The sequence below is a fragment of the Pararge aegeria genome, chromosome 22, assembly GCF_905163445.1.
Source record: "Pararge aegeria chromosome 22, ilParAegt1.1, whole genome shotgun sequence".
NCBI classification, from domain to species: domain Eukaryota; kingdom Metazoa; phylum Arthropoda; class Insecta; order Lepidoptera; family Nymphalidae; genus Pararge; species Pararge aegeria.
In genome coordinates this window covers 8,655,104-8,674,084 of record NC_053201.1, presented here as the reverse complement: position 1 = coordinate 8,674,084, position 18,981 = coordinate 8,655,104, and the positions used below count along the sequence as shown (strand labels likewise).

Sequence of the window (18,981 nt, the reverse complement as noted above, 5' to 3'; positions counted from 1 at the left end):
CATGATTCCTAAGGAAATTCTTGACCTACCAATGCATACATTTAAAAAATGTGTAAAAACGCATCTAGTACAGCGAGGTTACTATACATTTGATGAATTCCTCAATGACAAGGTAGAATGGAAGCAGCCAGCCTCGCTCTCATCTCCCGCAAGATAGCAAAATGATTGTAAATGTTGATGTTGGAAAAGAGCAACTACTGAGTTTCTTGCCGGCTCTTCTCGGTAGAATCTGCTTTCCGAACCGGTGGTAGAGTCACACAAACATGCATACTTGACGTTTCAAAAGTGCTTATAAAGTAGGCCTACTTGAAATAAATGAATTTGAATTTGAATTTTTGAATTTAGGACTTAGAAATGAAAAATAATTAATTCTAAATTACACCGTACCGATTTTTTTGCTTTTCGCGCTTAATTTTCATTGTATAGAATTCCGCAAAGTAACGCCTACTTCTTTCCAATATCATTAGCCTTATTAAGGTCAGACTGCTGAATACCGGCATTCTTCTCCTAAAATAGAGACAATGCTTAGATAAGGAACTCTGTCACCGGTCATAACACAAACTGTGTAGCTGGTCGTTCAGAGGCAAGAAAAAAGTCAAATCCAGACTTCAAAACACCGTCACCGAAGATGCAAGCGCAATCCGGAGCGGGTGTTGTATTATTGAGATTGAAATTAATGGACATCAACTCTTTTATTTAATTACAATGTATTTACTGTGACAATATTATGTTTATTTAATGCACTTCAAAACTAGATACACCTAGGTGTCACATGAGAAAGAAGGGTTTAGAAGATGGAGTTTCGTAGAATCCACTCGAGGTATCTGTCGACGCGTGTGTAGAGCCCAGGGTGGTTGGGCTCTCCGCAGCGGACTCCCCATGAAACCACGCCAACAACTGCCCAGCGTCCGCTGGACATCTGGTACATGAGAGGACCACCGCTGTCACCCTGAAATATAGTTACGTGAGCTTAGCTTTAATTAGTAGCTGCAATGGAAAAGGCTGCAGTTTGACTTTGAATTATGTTATTCACAGTTATCCATTTGGTTTAGTTTTCCGTACTATTGGACCAACCAATAATGGAAATGGAAAAAAATTTGCGTCATTTACTAACAAGACTCACGAAGTAGAAACAAAGCGTTTAAATCGGCATACAATATTAACAACGCGTATGGATAAAACCATAGTATAGAACGAAAAATGCGTTTTTGGTCAAACCACTTCAGTCAGAAAAGCCACTTAGGTTGCGGTCAGAGAAGTAAATTAAAAAAGCGAAGAATTACGAAAAAATAAAGGTTTTGGATCGATTACTTAAAACCAAAAACTGCATTTAATAGTCATATAAACATGTGAAGTTTTAAAAACATTCTAGAAAAAGACAACACAATAACGCCCGAAAATTATAATAATCGAAGATCGAAGATTTAATATGGTATCATTTAACCATGTTTTTATGGATAGCTATAACTTCATTAATGGGTCTGAAAGACTTTGCATTGACTGTTTATTAACTTCAGGTGTACCAAACTTACCTGACACGCATCTTTTCCTCCTTCTTTTCCACCGGCGCATATAGTTTCATTAAAAACGGAGTCGGTGAACGAGCTTTTACAGCTTTCCATGTTCCAAATCGGTACTGCTACTTCCATTAAGACGTTGCTGTGCGGACCACTATACCACAACGTGCCCCATCCTTATACAACAAGAAAATCGTCATCATCAGTGTCTATAACATTAAGTCCACCGCTGGAAAGGTCTTTCTTTACTGAGGGATGAACGTGGAGTTATCCACGTTCTCTGTTATATCTCTGTATGTTCTATCTTAGTGGTCTCGTAAGACAACCATGCAAGAACATCATACTTAGTTATAATTTATTTTTTATTCTGCTTGTTAATAATTTAAAATCGAGACTCGATCAAGAGAAGGCCCTGGTTCAGACAATTGGTTAAATGAGTGACAAAATTAAATAAATTTAGGTGGCCAAGTAAAAAAACCACTTCATTGCTTTGCTTTGGTATGAGCATCAGTACTAAATTATTTTGTCTTTTTCTTGCTGGTGAAGAGAAGGAACGTCTAGACAGCGTGTAGAATTTTTAAGGGGATTTCAATCCATCCTGCACGGCTAGCATGGGCAGGAGACAATTATCTCCCCGGGTAAAGGATAAAAATTTATCTTCTCCCACAGCTTTATCAACTCTCAGAGCACTGGCGCACAAGTGGAAATAATATCCAAATAATATATGCTTAATGATAAACAGGGGTAAACTTCTCCTATTCCATGTTCCCTTACTTTAGCAGGTGGACACGTTAATTATATCCCCTCTCACGGGATATAATCGTGGGATATAATTTTTATCTACAGCCTGTGCTAGCAGTTGCTATCTTTGGTTTTTAAATTGAATATGGTCATTTGAAATATCTTAGGTTCTATACATTGTATTCTCTCGTTGCCTCGTTGGTTTGGTGGTTAGAATGTTGAACTACGGAACAGAAGGTACTGGGGGCTAATCCCAGGTGAGGTAAAAATTGTGAGGTATTTTTTTTCTGTTAAAGAATTTAAGTACTAGCCCGCAAATAGTGGTGTCGACCAACGGGCCTCACAGAGCACTTTGACGGTCAATCCTGGTTATTATCACTAATCCACCAACCCGCATTGAAGCAGCGTGGTGGGCCTATGCTCTAAAACCGTCTCTCCTATGAGAGAGGAGGCCTGTGCCAAGCAGTGGCATGATGATGATATTAACAGGATGATGATACAACGTGTTCAAGTATTTTGGTTGTCGGAAAAACCTCGCTGGCGTGTTAAAAACTTACCGATAACGGTAGCTACTTCTTCGTCCAACGGCAAACCTCGTGGTGGTAGGCATATGGGCCACACATACGTATTGAAGACGACCGCCCTGTGCAGTTTCAGTATAGCAATGTCGTGGTGATAGTTGGTTTTGTCGTACATTTCATGGCGACGTATTTCAATGACCTTGAAGTTGTAGGAGCGCGAGTCGTTGCTGCGCTTGAAGTCGTACTCGCCCAGACGGACGAACAGTTCTTCGACTGTCCACCTGATAACATTTTCATCAAAGAACTAATAATATATAATTTAAAATAGTTAAAAACACCCGACTTTCAATATACTGTACATTATTCTTCAAGCCCTTTCGTGTGATACCTATATTGAGGGAGTTGAGGAAAAAAAATGTAATTTGCTATTTTGTGGCGGTGGCCATCTTGTATTTAAACTCGGCCAATTTGTATTGTACTCGATATCAATATTTAGGATGTTATAAAAAAAATATGTAGCCCAGCATTTTGTGGCGGCGGCCATTTTGGACCGATTTTCGTCAAACATAGCTAAGAACGCTCCCGACTTATTCACCTTTCAAAGGAAAACATCAAAATCAATCGGTCATCCGTTCGTGCAATCCTGTGTTACACACACACACACACACACATACACACACATACTTCACACACACGTCTCTGATGAATATGTGTACAAATAAGGTGGTCTGTGATCTGTTGTGAATCGGTTTGTATTTTGGTTAGGTACAAAATTTTTATTTTTTAATAATATAATGCTTGACGGACCAAGCAGCCCTCCTGAAGATATGTGAAAAACTATAGTCTAAAACTTATAATACTTCGCAGGGTACGTTAGGAACACGTCCTGCAACGTGCCGCTATGTGTCCAATAACCTGAGGCGTTGGTGTTAAGCCTCATTTGTCTGGAATTATCGGCAACTATGCCCTTTATGCCGAAACACAGCATTGCAACAATGCTGTTAGCGGCAGAAATATGTACTTCTGCGGACGAGCTCTATCGAGATCATTATCAAACCAAAACCCATTACTGTTGAGATGGGGCTAGGCCGTAATGCCCTTGGCTGACCAAATGCTGATTGGTAGACTTTACACGCCTTCTAGTAGTATTATGGAGAACTATCAGGCATGCAACTTATCTCTTGATGCTTTTTCGATGTAAATACAGACTAAATTTGATTATGTTATAAAAGTACCTCATCCCAACATCTCTATACTCCAAGAAATCGTCATTAAAAAACGTCTTTCGGCGTTAGTACAGAGTCGCATCTTAAAATTCTTCGGGCACGTCTCCCGTCGTGGGAGTGACTCCATAGAGCGTCTTGTCGTGCATCGACCGATCAGATTAAGCTGCTGTGGGTGGCCCTTTGCACGAGTGCACCAGGCTTTCGGCCAGCCGAGAGAAGTGGCGTATGCTCGTGGGGCGTGGGACATCTGCCCTCAAAGACGCTTCATGATCACCACGACCACTCTGTCAAGAGTGTAACGACAAGAAGAAGAAGAAGATAAAAGTACCTACTGCTTCGAAAAGTATAGATTGGAAAGCTATGGTGGTCAGAGCGTTTTCCTACAAGATGCCTAATGCAATGCAAGATGCAAGATGTTTAATTACCTAACAATGCAGTGAGCAGCAGTTAGTACATGTCTATCGGTGATGAGCGCTCCGCCGCAGTACTGGTCATAGCCGTCGGGGGTGATGGAAGCCATCCAAGGCCACTCTCGAGGGTTCGCGGGTTGGGCCCCTGTGATCCTTCCTTGAGCTCGAGTGCTCAGTCCACAACCTGAAATTTACGAGATCTTCTAACAAGTGAGACTATTGTTATATTTTTTGCAGCAATGCTATTATGTATTAGAGATATTGTTTGCTAATCCGTCTGATCCCGCTTCACATTGTGATTTATATACACAGACTTGTTTCGGTCACTTGGTTACAAATAAAAGTTTAACCTATTATTATTTATTCAATTCTCACTTGAATTATGTTTCTTCTTATTACGTTTGAAAACAAACTGAGAACTTTAGACAAAGTACAAGTAAGTATTTGTCATACCAAAACGAAACTTAACCATCGAAATTACTAAAGTCATCATGAGAAATGATCTGTGCTGCATCTTTATTTTAATTCTTTGCCCTTATGCTTTTAGATACCAAATTATATTCAACAAATATATACTTACTAATATTTAAAAATTATCTTACACTGAACAGCTATTATATTTTAAAAATGGTCAGAATTATTGTTGTAGAAATTTCACTAGCTAAGTTTTGGTCTTCTACAGGATGTTAAATAAAACAACTGTTCAAATTGGTAGAATGTTTTAATCAAGACATTACAGACCTCTGTTCTCAGCGCGATCTATCTTTAACGACAGGTCGTTTTCTTCCCTTGGTGCAGTGGCTGGGAGGTCACCTGCTACAGCGTCAGCTCTGCCTTCACCCTTACCATCAGGGCAGCAAACACCAATAGCTCTAGAAAAAAAATGTATTTTTTAAATTTTTAAATTAATTAAAAAAGACAATTTTATTTCGCTTCGACGTCGTCTGCGTACGTAAAAAAATATGTAATATATTTCCATACAAACTTTTACACACCCTTAGAGCGAGAAAAAGGCTTTTAGAAGAATTTAAATCCCTAACCTCAAAAACATAGACCTTTCATACGATCTTCTAACGCTTTAGAAAAATACTTTCTCAGTGGATATGTTGCTATTTATAGGTACCTACCTAATCTATTTTTTAAATTTTGACGTCATATGAACTATGAACAGCATAGGACTGTCAGGTTATTAAAATGCAGTTCGTAAATAACTTACGAGTGGTTGATGATACAAAGGTAATCCATAAACTTCGTGAAATCCTTCTTGAAGTCTTCCTGTACGCAGTAATGCAAATGACGGCAGTGTCCGCTTGCGCCATTGGGAAGGAGGCAGGCTTGGTAAGGTATATTCGGCTGGAATCAAAACTCTGTATTTAATTCTGAGTTGTTTGAATTCTCTGCATAAGGAGATGAGGTTACTTTCTACCTTTACTATAGTAGGTAAATATTTGCCTATCAAATAGCATAAGCTGCTGACAAAGTAAGACACATATTTACGGTCACACCAACACAATGTATTTCCGGTTTTCACTGTGATGATAATTAATCTATGGCATATTACAGTCTACGGATAGTGTAAAGTCCAACCAACAGGAGGGTATGCCCATAGTCACGCTGGGAAGACACTCGTAACCTCGTAAGACACTTGCGGGAATTGGTGATCTGCTTGTCACCACACGTAACAATGTTATAACAGGTTCTACGTAATCATTTTAGGTTTTGGTTTAAAGACATTTATTCCCATAAAGAGACCTAAGTCACACAGTTACATAGGAAACTTAATTTTATGTAATAAATTAATAGCGAAGTAAAAATCTGTTCGGCATAATTTTAAGAATTTAACTTTCACTAATTGGTTGAATAATAATATTAATAGAGCTCGTTACTAAATTCCATCTCCTAAATATACTAAACTCCATTAGACGACGTTAAATTCAATTTAACTATTATTTAATGTGTTCGTCTTTAAAGTTATTGGTATTACTTAATATGTATATAAGAAGCTAATTTAGTTTTGAATACATTGAAATGAGTTTATATTTTTTATAAGTATAGGTATTTTATTTTAAAAATTTTGGCGCCTTCAAAGGTAAGGGATTTTTTACCATAATTTGTCCTAGTTCTAGGTAAGGTAAGGAAACTGGCTCGACGAGTTTTATTTTTCTTTTTGTGAAACTGATATTAGTTATTAAGTGATTGTGTAGCTGACCCGTCCAACTTCGTCTGCACCAAATCGGTTTTTACGGGAAAACACAAATAAATTGACATTTTCTAAAAATGAATCCTAGCTAGATCGATTTATCGCCCCCGAAACCCCCTGTATACTAAATTTCATGAAAACCGTTGGAGCCGATTCAAAGATTCCAATAATTATATATATACAAGAATTGCTCGTTTAAAGATATAAGAAAGATATAATTGATGAATGTTCATTATTTTAGTGTCACTATAAATTTTAATTACATATGCTGATTTGCTTTCAAAGATAGTTTTTTAAAAATAAATTTATCTTTTTTCTGTGCGGGTACAGTTGCATAGTTTGTAGTATGGAGGGTAGAGGTAGGGAGAGTCATCTTATATGGGAGAAAGTGTCCAGTTGTATGCGCTAAATAACAGTTCAAAAATCCTCCACAATGGCGCTGGTGGATGCACAGGGTATGGTATGAATGTAGCAATCGTAGATGAATTGAAGTATGTCATTATCGACTAAAGTAGTTAATTATTGAGAATTTCAACAACTTACGTTGTACAAAATATTGTGGTAAATATAACCTTACTTCCTTGTTTATTTTTCAAGCCTACTCTAACAATATTTATATTTGGCGCTTCTTTTAAGAGTTACCTTGATGCAAATGTGGCGCCATCCTAATTTAATACATTTTGACGACACTTTTTCATATACACAGATGATCCTCCGTACCTCTACCCTCCATAGTTTGTAGACAATAAGCTACACTGTACCTACTATAACATCAACATCAACAGTTTTTTAAACATTTCTGGTTTATTATCGGTACCTACTTATTTAACAACGCTATGCGGGACTTTTAATTAGTTATAATGATTTAGATAACTAGGTATTAAAGTACTAGTACGTGGTATTAAGTTACTGTAGGTGGTAATTAGGTTTCATTTTAACATTATTATGTTAAATTTAACTATAACCACCTTATAATCAGAACATTTTTGGGCTTTGTTCCAGATAAATAGGTCGGTAGGTATTGTGTGGGTATCAAGTGCGGACGTGGGTGCAACACATTATCCTTCCGCTGAATTCTAATGGTCACATAATTAATTTTGGAAACCATTGACAACCGACTGGCGCAGTGGGCAGCGACCCTGCTTTCTGAGTCCAAGGCCGTGGGTTCGATTCCCACAACTGGACAATGTTTGTGTGATGAACATGAATGTTTTTCAGTGTCTTGGTGTTTATCTATATGTTCAAAGTATTTATGTAGGTATATTATTCATAAAACTTTTAATCAGTTATCTTAGTACCCATAACACAAGCTACGCTTACTTTGGGACTAGATGGCGATGTGTGTATTGTCGTAGTATATTTATTTATTTTATTTATTATTTTAATGCACACAAAGGTTGAATCGAGCCCACAGCCTTGGACTCAGAAAGCAGGGTCGCTGCACACTTCACCTATCGCCTTCAATAATATTATGATCCTTATACGAAAATCGATGTGTTTGTCTCGAATTTTTATTTTTTATTTTTCTTTGTCATATCAACCATATTATATTTTTCACAGCGTCAAAAATTTAGGACCCTCTTGTAATTTTCCGCTAATATTTTGTCATTTAAATATTAATGTTATGAACATGAATGTTTTTCATTGTTTATATGAATATGTTATAAGTATTTATTGTATTATTCATAGGATGATAAAAAGCAAATTTTAGCGGAAAATCACAAGAGTGTCCTAAATTTTTGACGCTGTGCAAAATATAATATGGTTGATATGACAAAGGAAAAATGAAAAAAGTAAAATTTGAGACGAACACATCGATTTTCGTATAAGTATCAATAAGAAAACTATTATAATATTACAATGATTCTGACCGAACCGATACGGACCGCACCATGGCCTGTAAACAGAGCAGCCCTAAACAGGACATGCAAACAACACTTCCTACAAAATGTAGCCCTGTGCCAATTAAACCAGTTGGTGTTAAGCAACATCTTCATCATCATTTCAACCCATTACCAGCCACGGGCACGGGTCTCCTCCCACAATGAGAGGGGGTTAAGGCCGTAGTCTAATACGCCGTCCAGTGCGGTGGACCACCGAGCCATGGTTCGGTTGGCTATGTGTGTCCGTAAACCATGCCATATTTACCTGTAATTACACCGGCAACAACGCCCTTAGTACCGGAACATGTATGTGCACTGACCTGGTTTTCATTAAGTTCTACGAATCGTTTGGTCCGGCCATGGCCAATCTGCATGCCTCCTGCGGCCACCACTTCCTTCCATTCTGGATCGTGCAAATCCGCTGTAAAACCAGATTTTACTTACAAATTATATTATATTACTTAAAGAATAGCTTAGGAGAAATCTGTGCAACCAAGTAAATCAATATAACACTTCATAAAATAAATGTTTGCTTCGAAATATTTACCTTATCAACTTAGATAAAGAAATTTCGAACAAGTGCAAACATCCAATTAAAAAAAAACAAGACAGCTGCACCTTCAACACGGCAATAGGCAGGAGAGATCTTTCTCTCCGTGGAAAGTAAAAAATGTTTATCTTGTTCCACAGTTTTATCAACTCTCCGAGCATTGGCGTTCAAGTAGAGATAATATTCAAATAATATACGTGTATAAACGGAGGTACCTAACCTATTTCCTGTTGCCGTTCTTTGTCTGTTGGACCCGTACATTTTTCCCCTTGTCAGGGAACATAATGTTTGTCCCATGCGTATGTTTACCGTGCCAAACTCATAATATAAAAAAGTAATAATAAGAACGTAAGTATAATGGCTCTGAAAAATAAATCCGCTGAGAGAGTTAATTTTATTTTGGGAACGTCACAATATATCAGATAGAATCATTATTTGATTTTTTTTTGGTAATTAAAGTTTTGGTTTTGACGTTGTAATTCCGTTATCCTGGAATCGATTTTTATCATTGTTAGCGTTCTAACAATTTATATATATATATATATATATAGTATTTAATTTGTTTAATGTTTTCAAACAGTAAAAAATTCTTTGTAAATAGTACCTACACACAATATCATATACTCATTACACAGTAATCAGTATACATATAGTTCATGGAATGCGTTGGGTGATGGTGATGCGAGTTCCATGATTTTTGTTCACCCCTTTTCAACGCGCCTAAAGAAGTTTTCACTTTAATAATATAAATGACAGAGGTAATCCGAATACCAACTACGTTTTATTTCGAGAGATTAAGCAAAGGCTCGTGATCGTAAGAAAATTTTATTATTATGCAAGAGGAATACTACTCACATTTGAAATCATTTCCATTGCAAATAGAAATGGCAAAAGTTAAAACGAAGAGACGCCACATAGCTGATGGTCTTCGAGCTACTAAACGAGATGAGAACTTTTAGGACACATCGGATGTTGATAACGTGGTGATAATTATATATAGCTAAATCCGGAGGATGTTAGTATGATATGCGAAACGCAAAATTGCAAACTACAAATGGAAAAAACCCAATATTTTAAAGTGTAGGTTACATTACTTAAAATGTAAGCTAATATTAAAAGTGATGGGATATACATTATGCATATTGACCGGTTTTTCATCGTACAACAGTGACCAAGTCATTCTGTCTAATCTCTGCTGTTCATTGGTAAACAATAATAAATACAAAAAATAAATTAACAAGACGTTAAATCAGGTAAAAGTTTTTATATAACAAGCATACTGTATCTAATGTCAGCGGCGCGGTGCGGGGCTTGTTTCATCATCAGAAATTTTCGAATGGGCACTTAATTTGATCAGCTTCTTTCGAATCTAAATGCAGTAATGTCATAATCAATGGTGCACTAACTTCTATAAATATGTATAGTGATTTAATCTTGGAAACTACTTGTAGGTTCTAAAACCAATATCATTATCCACATCAACAAATCAATCTATTGGCCTGTTAATGTCCCACCATTGGTCAGAGGGAAAAGAAGGCTTTCTCACTAGGAATAACATTCTGCATCAATGCAGGTTAGCGAGTTAAAACCAGATAGTAAATGGTATTAACTGATAAGGCAGGTGTAAATGACAACGGCCGATTGGCGCAGTTTGCAGCGATCCTGCTTTCTGAGCCCCAGGCCGTGGGTTCGATTCCCACTACTGGAAAATGTCTGTGTGATGAGCATGTATATTTTTCAGTGTCTGGGTGTTTATATGTATATTTTAAGTATTTATGTATGTTATTCATAAAAATATTCATCAGTTGTCTTAGTTAGTACCCATAACACAAGCTACGCTTACTTTGGGGCTGGATGGCGATGTGTGTACTGTCCTAGTATATTTATTTATTTAAATGAAGGTATTTTGAATGATACCTTATTTGAACTAACTCTAGCAAGGTCACATTATAAGTTAGACTTTCGTCTAAACTTCGTACTTCGATAAATGGTTTTTATTATGCAATTTCCACATTCGAGGCACTGTCATCCTATTGAATTGAAATGCGAGCGTGACCAGTTTGCTATGTTGCTGTGCTCTAAGACGAGACTCAGAAAGCATCACGGCCGAAATTCACCATCTCTACACATCAGCACAGCTCAATTATCACAGCTTCTTGTTAAGAGTCCGGTGATAATTGAGCCAGTTAGTTGCGCAGAGGCCGTATAATATTGGAGTGAACGCAAAAACTCAGATTTACCTCCTAGACCACAGTCTTGGACTAGATGGATCAAAAATCAAGAAAAGGAAGTCTAAGAGAAGTCTTAAAGGAGCCTAGCTGTTGCTGTTGCGAAAGCCTTGTTTATTATTAACGCTTCCTGATCTAATCCTGTAAATTTTAACGTGTCAGCCTAATTAAAGATTTTAAACTAAGATTTTCGTGGTTAATCAACATTTCTTAAATATAGTTCAACGGTTACATACCACGATAATATTTTTGGATATGTCGATATTTCGTCACTGCAACTGGGTCGAAATATCGACAAATCCAAAATATTATCGTGGTATGTCCCCGTTGAACAATATTTAAGAAGTGTCAGCCTAAAGTCAGTAACCATAAAAACGGATAGGAAGTGCAACTCAGTTTACTGTAGTATTCTGGAATTCCAAGCTGCGCATAGTCAGATCAGGGTTTATCTTGGTTAGTAATATCATATCATGGTGCGAACACTGCAAAAGGAAGTTTTTCAGATTTTTCCTACTGATTTACCTTGATTGTGTATTATTTCTGTTTATTGAACGTTATGTACGTCTGCTGTCATGGTGCTACTAGCAATTACACAAAGATTTATATTTGCTGTAATGTTTTATATAAAGTGATATATTATTTGACGTCCTCTACGAATCTGTTTACTTGGTATTTAGTTGGAGGTCTCAGTATTGGTTAATTAGAGTATTTATAAACAGGACTTTATAGGGCATACATATTACCAAAATGGTAACACGAATCCTCATTTATGGTGCACATTGGTAAAGCTGTCAAAAATTTGTATTAAAAAGTCATTAGATATTAAGTAATGCTATCGAATTGAATATTGTAATAGCATCTAATAAATAATGCTTGCACAAAATTATCAACATTGTCTGACAATAATGCTAAAGAGTAAGTTTATTACGTTTCTACAGCGCTTCAGGTAATCCTATTTAGTTTGAGTTTGCAGTGAGAAATTTTGCGTTTGTGATCAGTACGTATACCACAGTACAAAATAAGGAATATGTATCACTACTTATTAGCTACTATGCTTGTAAAAAAAGGAAACTCATTCCTGCCTACTTAAATAATGGAGCAGAATAATGTTTATGATATAATAGGACAAAAGCGGTAGGATAGAAGCGAAGATAGCCTAGTGGGTAGGCGACTTCACTTTCGGGGGGGGGGGGGGAGTTCGAATCCCAGCACGCACCTCTAACTTTTCGAAGTTATGTGCGTTTTAAGCAATTAAAATATGGCTTGCTTCAACGGTGAAGAGTTGTTCGATTAGACCGATATAATCCAAAATGTAAACGATATAAATTAAATCTATCTGTCCGAAGATTTTTGAGCTCGAAGACTTTTGGTATATGGTTACAAAATTTTACTAATGTAGACTGTCAATCTTACAAATAAATAGACCGAATGAAATTATTTAAATTGTTTACGCCAAGGAAATAGTCGGCTACCGAGCGTCTGATGTGGATTTTCTCAATAGGAAAAATAAGTTTCATTTAAAAAATTACGCAAAGAGATCTGGGATGAGTGGTATTATTTGCGGGGACCCCTTTCGCTCGGGGCCCGTAGTAATTGCTACTCTTGCTACATAGTTAATCCGGCACTGCTGACAGCATAATATAATACAGATCTAGTTTATCATCAAAGCTACTATCTGTACCTCATACTATCTGTATCTCGTTGGTCCTCACCCAACGGGAGGGTTTACCTACCCATAATCACCACGCTTGCTGGGCAGAGGGCTTGGTGATCGCAGTAGATGGTAGTAGTAGCACAGAGGGTGCTGCTGCCCGTTCTCCGTTATATTCCCTCAGATCTAATGATAAACGACTAAGACACCGGGAGGTATCTTTGCATCGTTCTAGTCCATGTAAGACTGAATTGTATATTTCGATTTTCGGATTGTGTATACGCTTTTATAATATGATTCCTACGGTAATTTTGGACCTAGCAATGCAGCGAGGTTATTATACAATTGATGAGTTTTCGCTTTCATCTCTCACAAGATAGAAAAATGAATGTAAAAATGTAAAATGTAAATTATTGATGTTGGAAAAGAGCAACGGCTGAGTTTCTTGCTTGCTCGGTGCGACGTTAATCTGAGTGTTGGTGGACTTTTGGACTAATCATTGTTTAGTCCGAACGCCCCCGTGACCGTGGTAAGGATCCACGTCCGGATGACGTCAGAAATCGGGGCCCTCGTCTTCGCCGGTGAAGACGCTGTGTTGGTTGTGTGTTTGTGTGTTTTAGGGACTTGATCGCCATGGTCGTAAAGGACATGTTTCGGACGTCGCCGCCTAGGCTCGACTTCGCGGGCGGGGGATAAGTGGACGCCTCGACCACTAAAATTTTATATCAAAATACCCACCAACTCAATGTCATGAACATAAGTTTAATTATTTACCCACTTTATATAATTATCGTAACACTAGTTTACTGTGTTTAACGGTTATGTATGTTCGAATTTGGAAACAAATAAATAAAATAAAACAAAATTAAAGTTATCAAAATACTTTAGTCTTTGCTACATCGGTATTAGGTAAGTACACGCGACACGTGGGCGCGACTCCTAGGCGCCGCTCGTCGTCGACGTCCCGCTAAATTGGAATGGTCACATAATTGAATTTGTAAACTCTCTCCCATTCGAATGCGACAATCATTCAAATTTCGAATGCCTTTCGCACAACGGTTTAAGCGTGATGAATCTGCGACCAACAGTCTGCTAAAGTTTACGAGCAATAGAGGTTTTATTGCCGTATTTATAGTTTTGGCCACTGTCGTCTTTTTTATAACTAATGTTAATGATCCTAAAGATCCCTTTATCTTTTTGTCATAGTGTACTTTCTTTTGTTTTACAATTTCAAGTTAACAATAATTAAGCTAACATTTTTAAGAAGTAACTTTTTTACGATATGTGGTTAGGATGACAACAGATGGGTACCAATGAGTTGATGTTATGACTAATGTAAGAGAATATCCTACCTGTATACCTTTAAGTCATTCAGACATGAAAGGTACCTACCTAACTTTTTTTTAATTTGTTTTGTAGCATTAAACTGAATTTAAATATACGTACCTACTAGATTATCTACTAGGTGTATGAAATTTTTTTTTGAGTATACCCTTAGGTACATCTTTAAATTAAGACCTGTGATGTATAGTATGTGTTATGAGTAAATAAATAAATGAATATATGCTATATTATACACTTTACTAATTTTCACTCTACTTACTTTTTGACTTTGTATACCATCTTATAGATGTTAAAATTAAAGCTACACAATGGTAATTTCCTAATTTATAACTGTTTTTGTATATTTTCTTTGGTTATTTTTTGGTTTGGTTATTTTTGCTTTATATTATTCATTTTGCTTGGATAGCCAGTACGTCAACTCATAATATGTACAATTCCGATGAAAGAAATAAACGAAATATTTACCCACTTTATTAAATTAAAATTACTGTTACATTACGTAGGATAGGTATTTACATTATATACAGGCGCCTATATTGAGAATAAAGTAATCTAAAAGCTATGTGTTCAATGGAAATAGCAATAGTGATAACTTATTTATAAACCAGTCTTTGTTTTAAAGTTATTGCAGTGTTCCAAGAATAAAACAACCTGTTCGCAACCAACAAATTCTGACTCGCCTTTGCATTAAGGGCCTTCAACCGATAGATGGAAAGATCGCATTACTCAACTTAAGATTTTTTTTTATTAATGGTTGCCAAGCTCTGTAGTTAATTGTAAAAAATATTTATATGCTACTAGCTGTTGCCCGCGACTTCGGTCGCTTTGTTTTTGTTTTTCGAAAGACATGTGCCTCATAAATGTGGCGGCACTTTATGTATTTAGGATAGCCAAGCCTGGTGTAAAATCGTCAAACACTTTCGTCCCCTCCCCCGAGAGAACTGAGCTTAATTTCAGACTAATAAGCATCCTATATTACTTCTAATACCTTCAGGAATATGTGTGCAAATTTGGTCTGTCAATTATATAAAAAAAAATATATATATGTCATGTCATTATGTTAATTATCTGTCACGTATTAATCCCTATCCCTATCCCTACTAATATTATAAATGTCAATGTAAGTTTGTTACGCTTTCACGCAAGAACTACTTAACCGATTCTCATGAAACTTTGTACACATATTCGTAGAAGTGCGAGAAGTAGTATAGGATACTTTTTATCCCGACATTAAGCTCGGTTTAATTGGGAGAGGGGATGAAAGTGTTTGATGATTTTACACCATAACTCCGACAAATTATAACCTATTTAAATAATTATTTTTGTACTATAGAGTTTATAATATGTGTTAAATTTTTCCCAAACTGTGGTTGGAGATAAAGGTCAGATAGTCAGTCCTTAGCGGACCCCTCAAACCCCTCATTTCAGGCATAGCGATACTGAATACTTTCATTTTTTTTAGAACTACGACTAAATTTAATGCCACATCAAAAAACAAAATCAAACGCAGACGAAGTCGCGGGCAACAGCTAGTTAATAATAATAATAATAACCCAGTATTATAATTACATTCGCAAATTAGACAAGAATGCTAGACCTATGAACTTACCTCATTTAACCTACCTACCTACCTATGTTTAGAACACCCACATTTAATAATGTTTATGGAAAGAGGGTATGGGTGTACCTCCTGCCTAGTGTTTTAGAAAAATTACCTAGACCTTTACTAGAAGAAATTGAAAATAAAAAAAAGAAGCAAATCAAAAACAAATTGAAACGTTATTACATTCAGGGTACGTGCAAACACTACAAGACGGAAGTTCATCCAGACCATTCCTACAAATTCCATTAATTAACACTATAGAACTATTTATTTTGTTTTTTTTTCGTTACATTAAATATTAATTAATATATATTTGTGCAACCCTCTCAAACAGGTTAAAATTTAATTTTTTAATCTAACTACATCTAATTATACCGTGAAAAGGCTTCGATTCCTCAAAATACTGAAGCCTTTAAAAAAAACCAACTCCATAAGTGAAGTATTTCGCTCGTTATCGTGACTACAAGATACGGGATCCGCACATAAAGACACACGGACGTCCAAGACAGAACTTTTTTAAATAATTTTTTAATAAGTTTAAAGTATAATAAAAAGAGTTTTAAAAGTATAATGAGTGTTAAAAATAGGGTTTTTCTCAACATTTGTCTATTTATATTCACTTATAAAAGCAATAAAGAATAAAAAATGTGACATTTTAAGTTGGAGAATCACTCGGTGTGCTTAAACTGACAGTAATACCCACCTCAACGCTTCGCTTATGAGGCGTGCAAAATTTATCTTCTCCCACAGTATGGCGCACAAGTGCAAATAATATCTAAATAATATATTTGTATATTATGAAAATTAAGCTTAATTTGCTATACTCCGCGAACAGCAGGAGAATCTGTGTGGCGTAATTTATAATTTCTTCAATCCGTATACTCCACACAAAACAGATCCGTAAGGATCCGTAAAGTAACGCCTTTTCTATCTAATATATGTCTAATAACAGTGGCGTGCATAGATACCATATATGCACGCCACTGTTACCCTGTGCCAATATATGTACATGATACATATATTGGCACAGGGTATGCAGATGATACAAAATGAATAAAATCTTCAGTAACAGTTACAAATACTTAAGGGTAGGCTTTTTATAACTCTTACAATGCCTATCCTTAAGTTTTTTTATAACTCGTCTGGAGATTTCCTACATTTTGTATCATCTGCATACCCTATGCACGCCACTGTGTAGTAATAAACGGGGGTACAATTCTCCTATTCCATGTTCCCGTGCTTTAGCAGGTAGACTCGTGAATTTAACCTTGTTAGGGGAAATCATTTTTTCTTCTACCCGTGCTAGCCCTGCAGATTGGAACACAGCATGCAACAATGCTTCTTAGCGGCAGAAATGAGCATGGCGATAGTACTTCGGAAAAGCTGTCACAAACGGCTAATACGAAAAATGGTGTGAGTGTAAAACCATCAGGTATGAACAGGGCAATACTGAAGCAGGGCACGCAAGGAGCACGTCCTGTGTCCACCTTGTGTCCAGCTGAAGTTGTTAAGCCTCATGTGGTTGACATTAATAATCATGACAGTAATGCTGTAGTGCAGTTGAACTACAGCATTACTGTACTGAACTGAAGTTATAAACATATCACTACAGTTACTAACCAGTGGCCACCGCATACAAAATATGAGATGAGTAGACAACTAGCTGAGGACCGTGTGTGGTGGCGCTCTCGCGAAAACGCCTGTGTCCATTATTTGGATGATTATGGGCTGATGATGATGATGATGATGAATGAAGATAATATTTATGGGTAGAAGAAGCTAGGAACACTTCCGACTAATTCATCTTTTAAAAAAAAACAAACAAATAAAAATCGGTTCAACTGTTTGGGAACTACGATACACAAACACATACACACACGCGCACACACACACACACACACACACACAGTAACGTTAAACTTATAACACCTAAAATAAAAATATTATGGATTAACAGAACGATGAGGCGGGCCCTTTAATCATATAAAATATGATATAGGTTTATTTGTTTTTCAGTCTTTACATGCGTAAGTAGTTTCTGAGTTCTGACAGACGAAACTGTTCATGTACCGACGATGTATGTAATTATGCGTGCACTTAGTTTAGCTATGCATGTATTCCTGTCGTGGGTGATCATCAAAATCCTTGGAATTTAATTACACATATTTGCCATTGATGCTTGCGTGATACCTACTTACCGTTATGTTTCTATCAATTTTTTTGTACGCCAGGTCATCATCATTATTATCAAAACATTACCGGTTTACTAGGTACAAAAGCACAGTCTCCTATCAGAATTAGATGAGTTTAGGCCGTAGTCCACGTTTGCTAAGAGTAGTATAGTATGTACGGAGTTGTAGACTTCGCACGCCTCATAAATATATATTGATATTTATATACATATATATAAAATTAATAGAATCTCCATATATATAAATATATATGTTTTTACTATATATATGTAGTATTAGTATGTATTGTATATGTAATGTTTATAATTAGCACAATTTAGGTATTGTACTATCCCGTTTTCTCTATATGTTTCTTTAACCAAAGGTTGTCTGGAGGAGATCGCTTCAAGCCTTTGTGCATATGTATATTATCGTTTTTTATTTGTTAACCTGGTTTTATATTTGTATGTGCAATAAAGACTTTTTCTTCTTCTTCTAAATCACTAGGCATCCGATTAAGGCGATTCCTAGGTTTACTGAAAATGGGCCTTAAAGTCTCAATTATATTAGACGCGTTTGCCTGTAAAAAGGCCATACCAAATTATGATTCTTGAAAATGTGCGTGTTGAAATATGGTGTTACGTTAACATACCTGAGGGCAATTGTTTGGGCTATGGCGTCGGTACCACATTATTTGAATATCTTAAACGCCCATTCGAATACCACTTTAAATGAATGCATTTCAGCACTCAATTTGCCATTTAAATACAGCCTTTAACTTGAAAATGTTAATGCCCAAAATGGCACACCCAATTTTGTCAACGCTCATTAATTTTGTGCTGTGGTGTGCTCGTAATAACAGGCTGGGAATAAACTCGGTTGACTTACTTATTAAGGACGCACTAAATTCTATAAATAGAACACAAGGTGTTTGAG

At 36.4% G+C, this 18,981-nt stretch overlaps 1 protein-coding gene across 1 annotated transcript; it reads right to left on the bottom strand.

Annotated features, from left to right (window-relative positions):
- Positions 1 to 688: 688 nt before the first annotated feature.
- On the bottom strand, positions 689 to 10,002 carry LOC120633889 (venom protease-like). Its single transcript, XM_039904278.1, has 8 exons — positions 9,904 to 10,002; positions 8,819 to 8,919; positions 5,632 to 5,768; positions 5,157 to 5,287; positions 4,431 to 4,599; positions 2,816 to 3,060; positions 1,533 to 1,693; positions 689 to 949 (listed from the first exon to the last, which is right to left on the bottom strand). Exons 1-8 carry the CDS (start codon positions 9,962 to 9,964, stop codon positions 788 to 790), a joined length of 1,167 nt encoding a protein of 388 aa, XP_039760212.1. The 5' UTR covers positions 9,965 to 10,002; the 3' UTR covers positions 689 to 787.
- Positions 10,003 to 18,981: the final 8,979 nt, after the last annotated feature.

Coding starts and splice junctions, on each gene's coding strand:
- LOC120633889 (XM_039904278.1), bottom strand. CDS start 9,964: ATGTGGCGTCTCTTCGTTTTAACTTTTGCCATTTCTATTTGCAATGGA. Junction 4,600..5,156: donor AGATCGCGCTGAGAACAGAG/GTCTGTAATGTC, acceptor CGTAAATTTCAG/GTTGTGGACTGAGCACTCGA. Junction 1,694..2,815: donor AGAAGTAGCTACCGTTATCG/GTAAGTTTTTAA, acceptor TTGTTGTATAAG/GATGGGGCACGTTGTGGTAT.